This window comes from Carcharhinus amblyrhynchos, chromosome 10, assembly GCF_965287045.1.
Source record: "Carcharhinus amblyrhynchos chromosome 10, sCarAmb.v2.hapA, whole genome shotgun sequence".
In the NCBI taxonomy this organism is placed as follows: Eukaryota; Metazoa; Chordata; class Chondrichthyes; order Carcharhiniformes; family Carcharhinidae; genus Carcharhinus; species Carcharhinus amblyrhynchos.
This window is the reverse complement of record NC_137333.1, coordinates 1936948-1948161: the sequence shown is the minus strand read 5'-3', so window position 1 is coordinate 1948161 and position 11214 is coordinate 1936948. Positions and strand designations below refer to the sequence as shown.

At 45.6% G+C, this 11214-nt stretch overlaps 1 protein-coding gene across 1 annotated transcript in view; it reads left to right on the top strand.

Annotated features, from left to right (window-relative positions):
* The first annotated feature begins 3595 nt into the window (after positions 1–3595).
* The window catches only part of pcca (propionyl-CoA carboxylase subunit alpha), a 337158-nt gene continuing 329539 nt past the window's right edge, over positions 3596–11214 (top strand). The window contains exon 1 of the mRNA XM_080198059.1: positions 3596–3670. Within this exon, the coding sequence (XP_080054185.1) occupies positions 3617–3670 (54 nt within the window). The 5' untranslated portion in view covers positions 3596–3616. The remainder of the gene's footprint in view (positions 3671–11214) is intronic.

Below are 11214 nucleotides of genomic sequence, written 5' to 3'. Positions count from 1 at the left end.
AGGTCAACTTAATGCAGGTAAGATCATTCAAAAGTCTGACAGCAACAGGGAAGAAGCTGTTCCTGAGTTGGTTGTACATGACCTTGGATTTTTGTATCTTTTTCCCGATGGAAGAAGGTGGAACAGACAATGTGTGGGCTGCATGGAGTCCTTAATTATGCTGGCTGTTTTGCTGAGGCAGCGAGAAGTGTAGACAATGGATGGGAGGCTGGTTTGCATATGGTTTCTTTCTGATAATGTCTGCAGGGTAAAGAATGCCACCACCATAATAAGTTGATTTTTCTGTACACTCTAGCTATTGCTATAAAACTACAGTCTGCATCCTCTCCTTTCCTTCTCCCCTATGCACTCTATGTACAGTATGCTTTGTCTGTGTAGTGCACGAGAAACAATATTTTTCATTGTATACCACCATATGTGACAATAATACATCAAATCAAATTAAATATTATCTGTGATTGAGTCTACCCTTTCACAGAAACTCAATCACACGCGCTCACCTCGAAGAAAGAAAGCATGCATCAATTGCAAGGGGGCACAGGTTCAAGGTGAGGAGGGGGGAAGTTTAAGGGAGAAATGCAGAGTAAGTGTTTCACACAGAGAATGGTACGTGCCTGAAATGCACTACCAGAGGAGGTGGTGGAAGCAGGCACATTAGCAACACTTAAGAGGCATCTCTTAAATGTACATAAATAGGGAGGGAAGAGAGGGAAACTAAATGAGTAAGGGCAGAAGGTTTTTTTTAGTTTAGTTAGGGCATCATGATTGGCACAGGCTGTACTTTTCTTTGTTCTTCTTTGAAAACCTGTCAGCAATAATCTATCCAACTTCATTTTATCATCCATGTTATGCTTTATGGTATTTTAGTGACTGATTTTTGAGAATCCATTCCAGGCATTTCTGTAAAGATCACAATACCTCTGAGAGTCATAGAGGTTTACAGCATAGAAACAGGCCCTTCAGACCAACTTGTCCATTCTGCTCTTTTTCTTAAACTTCTAAGCTAGTCCCAATTGCTCTTTTACAGAAAAAATCTCCATTTGTCATACTGAATAATGGAATGATAGTGAATACTCCCTCAATGCTGTATGATCAACTGTCTGACTCTCTGAAAGACTTCTCAGAATGTTTAATAGAAGATACAACAAGCACATGGCCTGCTGATTTACATCAGTTCCCAGGCAGTTAGGACATTTAACTTGGAACTGTACTGAGCAGAGGGTAAGGAGCAGTTTGCTCAGTGACAGTAAAATCTCAAATGCAGGTTAACCATGGCATCTCCTTGGAAAAATAGAACAGAACCTTTTCATACCAACACCATGTTCTGTCTTGTCTTTCATTCACTCTCATTCTGAGGGTTCATTGCACCAGGAAGAACATTTTTCCACCAGTTTCTATTCTCTGCTGTACTCACTGCCTGTCCCATTGAAAGGCCAGTCGATGTTGTGATATTGTCCATCTGTGCCATTTTGGGTCTTCCCTGTGCGTGTTTTCCAGGTGTTTTGCCTTGTAGTGCCTCTCTTTCCAAACACTCCCCTCCTTTACCCATCACATGTCCAAAATGTATGAGTTTCCTTGACATCAATACATTGAACAAAGTCTCCTTAACACAAGCTTTCCTGAGCACCCACTCCTTTGTCCGCTTGTCCATCCATGACTTTGTGTGGGATTCTCCGGCCATGCTCGTCTCCAAACCGGAGATTCCCACCTGACTTCAATGGATCTTTACATGGTCCGCCACCCCCCACCCCTGCCTGCTAGAATTCCATTGGCAGGTGGGATGGGAGAATTCTGGCCCTTATATCTGTCCAAGTCCTTTCATCTCAAATACACCTATTCAAACCTTGTCACTCTTGTTGATGGTCCAACATTCACAGCTACACATTGCCATGGGCCACACAAGGGCTTTCAAGATGAATTTTCATTGTAATCGAGATGCTGTGGTTATTCCTTACTCTTTTAAGTGAGCTTACAATGCCACACCCATTGCTAAGTCTTGCCCAATTTCCTTTGGTAGGCTCTGCTTCTTCTGTGATGAGTAACCTAAGAGGAATGCATCAGTCTGTTCAAGCTAATCAGAATCTTGCAGATGATCCCACTGTTTGTGTGTGTGGTGTCAGTCTTTTTAAGATAGTACAGCAGAGGTGAGTCACCTGACTTGACAGACCATTGGGGAACTGAGAGTGAGCAATCACAGCAGAGGGTGGAATCCTCTCTCAGGCAGAATCATCGAGCAGCCATGTAGTAAGCATGTAAGGACTGGAGCTACTGGTCCAGGGCAGCCCAGGGCTACAAACTTCCTGTACCAAAGTTTCTCTGATCTTTTGTTCCTAACAAAGTCTGGAATCTCTTCGTAATGCCGTAACATCCACAGCATAACACCCACCCATTTCCTTCACCTTGTCGTGTTGACATTAATCTTGGTAATTTCACCAACTCCTGTAGCTCCTCAACTGAGTTAGCAAGCAGAATAATGTCAGCAACACACTGCAGATTCAAAACTCACTGCCTGCCAATTGGTATCCCACTTTTATATCCATTAGATGTCTCTCTCATGGCCACTTCTGTTCAGATGTTGAATAAATATGGTGAGAGGACACCTCCTGTTCAAAAGCCTTTTTGATTTTGAACCATTCTGAGAGAATCCTGGTAACTCTGGCCTCTGAGCAGGCAGAAGAGGTCCTCAGTTTAATGTCTCATCTGAAAAAAGGCACTCCTGACAGTGCAGCACTCTCTCACTTCCTACACTGGGAGCATCAGCTGTGAAGGTGAATTGTGTGACTCAGAGACATGAGTACTACCATCAGAAAGACAGAAAGCACAGGAATAAAACTCAACAGGTCTGTGAAAAGAGAGAGAGGCTGAGTTAATGCTTCATTCTTCGAGGGATTCTGACATGGCTGGTGGGTCCACTTCGCAATCTGCAGACCCTGCTAAGGGGCAGGTGGCAGTGAGCGGTGTTACCAGTAGAATTGAGAAAATCTGGGAGCAGACTGGAAGCCATTTAACTGAAAGAATGAAATAGACCAAAAGAGGTTGTACTTGCAGAATGATGCCTAATACTGGGGTAAGGTGTTGTCCTGGTCAGTGTGTTGACTGGTGAAGGTGTTGACTTGGTCAGTCGTTTAACCTGGTGAGTGTGTTGACCTGCTGAAGGGGCTGACCTGGTGAATGTGTTGTCCTGGTCAGTGTGTTGACCTGGTGAAGGGTTTGACCTGGTGAATGTGTTGTCCTGGTCAGTGTGTTGACCTGGTGAAGGGGTTGACCAAGTCAGTGTACTGACCTGGCCAGTGTGTTATCCCGGTGAAGGTGTTGACCTAGTCAGTGTGGTAACCTGGTGAACATGTTGACCGAGTCAGTGTGTTAAACTGGTCTCTGTGTTGACATGAGGAAGGTGTTGACCAGGTGGAGGTGTTGAGCTGGTCAGTGTGTTAACCTGGTGAAAGGGTTGAGCTGGTGAGGGGGTTAACCTGATGACCTGCTCAGTTGTCCATCCCGTCTTCGCCCGGTCAAATGGGCGGTGGCTATTGCGTCACTGGTCTTGAGTTCCATGAGTGCTGATTGGCTGCTGGGTCGGCCACGCCCCCCTCTCCCTGGGGTGAGAGGTCACGGGAAGATGGCGGCTCGCAGAGGGGGTTGTGCGATGGGGCGGGCAATCCAGACACTGAAGGTGAACGGTTTCAAACAGCATTAAATTCTCTAATAGCGGGGGAGGCGGCAGGGCGGATTGGCGCAGTTAGAAAATAAAAGAAGCGGCTTTCTATCCGGGGCTGGTTGCCCGGGGAGACGGTGCTGACTTTAATAGGATGGGGTAACCAGGCCCGGATCAGTGAGCTGACCTTCTGATCATTGAGTCCAGTAATGACTCTGGGTTAGTGACTGTTTTGCATTCCTTTGTTGACTCACCCTTCAGACCCCCTGGGGATAGAGGTGGGGGTAAGGGAGGTGGCAGTGACACACAGTCAGCTCTGAGCTAAGTTCGTTTATTGGTGTCACAAGTCGGTTTACGTTAACACTGCAATGAAGTTACTGTGAAAATCCCCTAGTCGCCACACTCCGGCGCCTGTTCGGGGTATACTGGGCAGAATTTAGCACGGCCAATGCAACTAACCAGTGGGTCTTTCGGACTGTGGGAGGAAACCGGAGCACCAGAAGGAAATCCGCACACGCAGACGCGGGGAGAATGTGCAGACTCCGCACAGAGAGTGACCCAAGCTGGGAATCGAACCTGGGTCTCAGGTGCTATGGGGCAGCAGTGCTAACCACTGTGCCAGGGGGCCCCAGAGCCTGGAACACACCCTCCATCCAGCCTGACACAAGTTCTGTCCATAAAGGAGCAAGAGTTGACCGCACAGCTGGCCGGGTGCAGCCGGCTTGGCCAGTCCATGCAGTACCACCGTACCTGATCTCGGGCTGCCGGAAGCAGTCTGTCTCTTGGGCAGTCCCTCGAGGTTGAGGACGATCGTGCGTCCCCCCTCCGCTTTGAGGTGGTCGACGTGCCCAGTGCTTTTACCTGCAGACTCTGCTGCGGACAGGGCAGGGTTTGACATGTTGTTTGGAGGACTCGTCGCGGTGGCACAGTGGTTAGCACTGCTGCCTCACAGTGCCAGGGACACCAGGGCTCGATTCCCAGCTTGAGTCACTCTCTGCATGAAGTCTGCAGTTCTCCTTGAGTCCATGTGGGTTTCCTCCGGGTGCTCCAGTTTCCTCCCACAGTCCGAAAGACATGCTAGTTAGGTGAATTGGCCATGCTAAATTATCCATCTGGGTATCCGAACAGGTGCTGGAGTGTGGCGACTTGGGGATTTTCACAGTAACTTCATTGCAGTGTTAATGTAAGCTTTCTTGTGTCACTAATAAATGAACTTAAACTTCCTCTGACACTTTGACTTGTCCTCTACACTTTCCTGGTCAAGCCTCTCAGCATACCGTGTCTGCGTGTGTTTCCTCCGGGTGCTCTGGTGACTTTCCAAAGTCCGAAGATGTGTGGGTCAGGTTGATTGGCCATGCTAAATTGACCTTTAGTGTGTCAGGGAGACCAGTGGGGTAAAATACGTGGTTCTAAGCGGATAGGGGCTGGGTTAGATAGCAGTCTGTGCAGATGCAATGGGCTGAATGGCCTCCTTCTGCACCGTAGGGATTCTATATTCAGAGCCTTCCTCAGTGAACATTTTGTATTTTGGTCAGTCACAAGCCAGGGTGTCCCATTAATCTGACAGATAGTTTTGAATTTTTCAGGATTGCTTCGAAGGCACCCCCAAATTATTCTGGCTGGTAGTCTCCTGCTGCAACTGAGTTCTGGATAGTGCAGTTCCTTCAGGAGTTTGGTGTCAGACATGTGAACAACATGTCCTGCCCAGTGGAGCTGGTTTTGAGTGATTAGAGCCTCAATGCTGTTGGCCGGGGAGAGGAGACTCTCCTCCAGTGTTCTGGGCCAATATCTATTTGGCGGCACAGTGGTTAGCACAGCTGCCTCACAGCCTGGGAATTGGGTTCAATTCCAGCCTCAGGTCACTGTCAGCATGGAGTTTGCACGTTCTCCCTGTGCCTGCGTGGGTTCCCTCTGGGTGTTCAGCTTTCTTCCCACATTCCAAAGGTATTCTTGCTAGGTTGATTGGCCATTTTAAATTGTCCCTTAGTGTCAGAGGGATTAGCAGGGTAAATATGTGGGGTTAAGGGGATAGGGCGTGTGTGGGATTATTGTCAGTGCAAGCTTGATGGGCCAAATGGTTGCCTTCTGCAAAGTAGGGATTCTATGATTAAGGAACAAACAGATTATCACTATGCTGAGTACAAATTTGATGTCATGTTTCTTACGTTACGTCAATGGTTACACTTCACAAGTAACTCCTCGCTTTAGGATGTGCTGAGGTCATGAAAGGCAATTTATAAATGTAAATTTTGTTTGAAATGGTAAATGGCTTCTTACGTTTATGTGGGTGTGTGACATCTAGGTTAGTGTTTAACATCTTAGGGTGAATTTCCCCGTTCTGCTCGCCACGGGAATTGTAGTGAGTGAGGGGCAGACCATGGAAAGGTCTGTTGACCACAGGTGGGATTTTCTGGCTTCGGGGCAAGTATGGCTGGAAAAACTCACCCCTTGTCTGGTTTGGCAGTTCTAGATGACGTTTGTTGAGCTATGCATCATTCCCTTTAAAGCCTTTGCTATTATTTACCTAATAGTCTGTTGCTCCCGCACATTGATACATATGCTTTCTGTAGAGTAAAAATAATCTTGGATAATATAAATTTAAAGTGCCTGATTTCAAATTTGTTTTTGAAGTGGAAAATGAAGTTTGAATCTCAGAATCAAGGTTTTCTTATGGCAAGCATGGTTCTCCAATATTAAGTAATACTGGATAATTAATTGAGACATCCTTACTGCAGAGTCGAATGGTATTGACGTTACTATTTTGTGATCTTTGTTTACTGAACCGGGGGAAAACGGCACTGTTTTAACACATTCAAAAATGTTTATCCTGAAGCCCCCCAACTTTGTTTTTGTTAAGATTGAATGTTGTTGATCATACTATAATACTGTAGTTTAGAAATATAATTCTGTATCCATGTCTGTTTTCAAAACAATAAAAGCAAGCAATTGAAGGCTTAGAATTTAGAGCAGTAGTTCATTATATACACGAGGGAACACGTAATATTTATTTTGAAACTTTAATCTTGATGATCTTGACAAAGCAACCTTCAGAGAGTTTCAATCTGATTTGTTTATCAAACTCTTGCCCCCTTCTCTGCATTTCAAACAAGTTTCAAGTCCCAATGCTTCATCTTCTGTTGTCCAAGAGTCATGTACGACTCTGTGACTATGTACATCTGAATGAACTCCAACACCTCATATGTCTTCAGACTGGCTTTTTTATTCTTTTGTGGGATGTGGGCATTTTTGGCAAGGCCAACATTTGTTGCCTGTCCTTAATTGACTTTGAACTGAATGGCTTGCTAGGCTGTTTAGGAGTCAACCACATTACTATGGTTCTGCATGTAGATCAGACTGGGCATGAATGGCTGATTTCCTTCTCTAAAGGCTAATGTTCTAAGGACCCGGGTTCAATCCCGTTAGGGGACTTTAAAGATGCAGTAAAAATATCTGGAATTGAGGATCTACTGATAACCACGACACTATTGTCGATTGTTGGAAAAACTCATCTGATTCCTTTAGCAAAGGAAATCTGCTGTCCTTACCTGATCTGGCCTACATGTGACTCCAGAGCCATAACAATAAGACGAGCACTCAGATCCTGTGTGGACTGGCTGGCGGTGATGTTTGTAGACAATCGCAACCTCTCTTTACAACAATCTGAGGACCCTATTTGCTTCAGGAAGAACCACCATCATCTAGGTAGCAATGAAAAGCCAAGCAGAGTGCCTTAATGACGATCGTCCGGTGGCTCTGACATCCATCATTATGAAGTGCTTTGAAAGGTTAGTCATGGCATGAATCAATTCCAGCCTCCCAGATTGTCTGGATCCTGTACAGTTCACCTACAGCTGCAACAGGTCCACAGCAGACGCCATCTCCCTGGCCCTGCACTCAACCCCAGAACACCTAGACAATAAAGACACCTATGTCAGAATCCCATTTAATGACTATAGCTCAGCCTTTAATGCCATTATTCCTACAAAACTCACCTCCAAACTTCATGGGGCTTGGCTTCTCCCTCTGTGACTGGATCCTAGACTTCCTAACCCACAAGTGGCCTCCTGGGCTGTAACATGGCACTGTAGCATGGTCGCACAGTAGCACGGTAACGCAGTGGTTAACGCTGCTGCTTCACAGCTCCAGGGACCTGGATTCGATTCCTGGCTTGGGTCACTGTGTGGATTTGATATTCTCCTCGTGCCTGTGTGGGTTTCCTCTGGGTGCTCCAGTTTCCTCCCACAATCTAAAGATGTGCGTGTTAGACTGACTGGCCATGCTAAAAATTGCCCCTTAGAGCCCTGAGATGTGTAGGTTAGAGGGATTAGTGGGTGAATAGGTAGGGATATGGGGCTGAGGCCTGGGTGGGATTATGGTCAGTGCAGACTCGATGGGCCAAATGGCCTCTTTCTGCACTTAGGATTTCTATGATTCTAGTCGTTGAATAGTTAGATCCATTATCGAATCCTGTAATTTGCTTCTTGTCCCCAGAGCATTAGCCTGGGTCCAGATAGAATTGAATGATTTTTCTCTTTGACTGCTCTGTCTGAAGGTCAATGCCACAACTTTATTTTGTTATGGTTGGGCAAGGAGGCAGACCCTGTGTCTACCTCAGTTGGAATGGGTATCAAGCCCTGTTCTGATGGTGTTAATCTGATTTGCATGAAAGCCAAGCTGTCCAACCAACTGGGCCAGCCGCTATCCCCCTCCCCTGCCCTCCCTCCAGCCAGCTTCTGTTTGCCAGTGTGATTTGCTTATAAATGAGCTTGAAGACTCTACATTACTCTTAGGTCTTGACTGATCCATAGAGACCTGGAAAATGCCAGCTTTGTTCTCAGTGCCAAGGTACTTCAGGCAGCAGAGGTCATCCAGTGAATACTAATGTCTCCAGGAAGAGTTCTGTCTCTTGATCATTGTTCCAACATATGGAAGTGGACTTCTATCATTGGATGGATATGAGACATCAACGTAAAGTCAGGACAGAATTGGGTTTAATGCCTTCAGCTTCTCTCCAACCCCCCGATGTTCAAATAGCTGGCCAGCACTCGCTGTTGATGTTCAGATTTGAAAAATGTCAATGATGACACTCTGGATAGTTAGTGCTTTTGGAAGGAGAGAGAATTGAGGGGAAACCCTCTGACACTGATATGGTTTGATGTTAAATATGGAAAGAGCTTTATTGCCAAGCAAACCTATACATGACCTCTTGAACCTGCTAATGATCAGATTCCTGAACTTGACAGAGATGCAGGAAGGTTTAAACTGAGTTTGTCTCAAGGGGTAAACACATTTAACTCATGGCTTCTGTTGCGTTCTGATTCTGTGGACGTTGCTGTGACCAACCTTGTGAGAAAATTCAAAGGAGCTTTTGTCTTTTCTCATTTTCTTTGAACACTTTAATTATAAATATAGCCGAGATTAGTGGTTAGCACTGCTGCCTCATAGCGCCAGGGACCCAGGTTCGATTCTTGGCTTGGATGACTGTCGGTGTGGAGTTTGCACATTCTCCCTATGTCTGTGTGGGTTTCCTCCGGATGCTCTGTTTCCTCTTATAGTCCAATGATGTGCAGGTTAGGTGGATTGGCCATGCTAAATTGACCCTCACGTCATGGGGATTAGCAAGGTAAATGTATGGGGTTACAGGAATAGGACCTGGTTGGGATTATAGTCAGTGCAGATTTGATGGGCTAAACAGCCTCCTTCTGAACTGCAGGGATTCTATGAAGATGGGGTAAAAGGCTCTTTGACTTGACTGGTGGTTGGAGCTGGGAGGTCCTGTAAATAAGCCTTCAGGAATAGGTCTATCCAGAGTTTGGCAAATCTGATCCTGTGGGGGACTGATTGTGGCTTGTGATTTGAATTTTCTGGAGCAATTAGTGGGTTTATTTCTCTGTCTTATATTCCAAGCTGCAACAAAACGTATCAGTGACAGTCTAAGTTATTTGTTATTGTGACATTGTTCACACTATCTGAGATTGGAGTGGTTTGGTTTAATTAGTGGGTGGTTCCATTGATATCCCACAGCACAATTCAAAGGACTGATAGGATGAGAGCGGAATTGGCGAATGTAGATTGGGGGCGCAGATTGGTTGGTAGGACGGCTGAGGAACAGTGGAGGATTTTTAAGGAGATCTTTTTCAGCATTCAGCGGAAATATATTCCGATGGTAAAGAAGGACTGTAGGAGAAGGGATAACCAGCCGTGGTTATCGAAGGAAATAAAGGAGAGTATTAAATTAAAAGCTGATGTGTTCAGAGTGGCTAAAAATAGTGGGCGATTAGAAGATTGGGAAAGATTTAAAAATCAACACAGAATGACTAAGAAAGTGATAAAGAAGGGAAAAATAGAGTATGAAGCTGAAGTAGCTCTAAATATAAAAAGTGACAGTAAAAGTTTTTACAAATATATAAAGAAGAAGAGGCTGGCTAGAGTGAATGTTGGACCCTTGGAGGATGAGAGGGGGGATTTAGTGGTGGGCGATGAGGAAATGGCTGAGGCTTTAAATAAGTTTTTTGCCTCGGTCTTCACGGAGGAGGACACGAATAGTTTGCCGGATATTAAAGATAGAAGTTGGTAGGAGATGAAGGCCTAAATGCGATTACTATCACGAGAGAGGTAGTGCTTGATAGACTAATAGGACTGAAGATGGACAAGTCCCCAGGACCGGATGGAATGCATCACAGGGTTCTGAAAGAAATGGCAGAGGTGATAGTGGATGCCTTAGTGATTATTTATCAAAATTCACTGGACTCCGGGGAAGTGCCGTGAGATTGGAAAACGGCTAATGTTACGCCACTGTTTAAAAAAGGTAGCAGACAAAAGGCAGGGAATTATAGGCCAGTTAGTTTAACGTCTGTAGTTGGAAAAATGCTAGAATCCGTCATCAAAGAAGAAATAGCGAGGCACCTAGAAAAGAATGGTTTGATCGAGCAGACGCAGCACAGATTTGTTAAGGGGAAGTTGTGTTTGACGAATTTATTGGATTTCTATGAGGATGTGACTAGTGCGGTAGACAGAGGGGAACTGGTGGATGTGGTGTTTTTAGATTTCCAAAAAGCATTTGATAATGTGCCTCACAAAAGGTTGCTACAGAAGGTTAGGGTGCACGGAGTTGGGGGTAAGGTGTTAGCATGGATTGGCTGTCTAATAGGAAGCAGAGAGTTGGTATCAATGGGTGCTATTCTGGTTGGCAGTTGGTGACCAGCGGAGTGCTGCAGGGATCGGTGCTGGGGCCTCAACTGTTTACCACTTATATAGATGATTTGGAGGAGGGGGCTGAGTGTAGGGTGACAAAATTTGCTGATGACACGAAGATGAGTGGAAAAGCAAATTGCATGGAGGGTGTGGAAAGTCTGCAGAGAGATCTGGATAGGCTGAGCGAGTGGGCAAGGACCTGGCAGATGGAGTATAATGTTAGCAAGTGTGATGTTATCCACTTTGCCAGAAATAATAGTAGGAGGGGTTATTATTTAAAAGGTGAAAAGCTGCAGCATGCTATGGTGCAGAGGGACCTGGGGGTCCTTGTGCACGAGTCGCAAAAACCCTGTCTGCAGGTGCAGCAG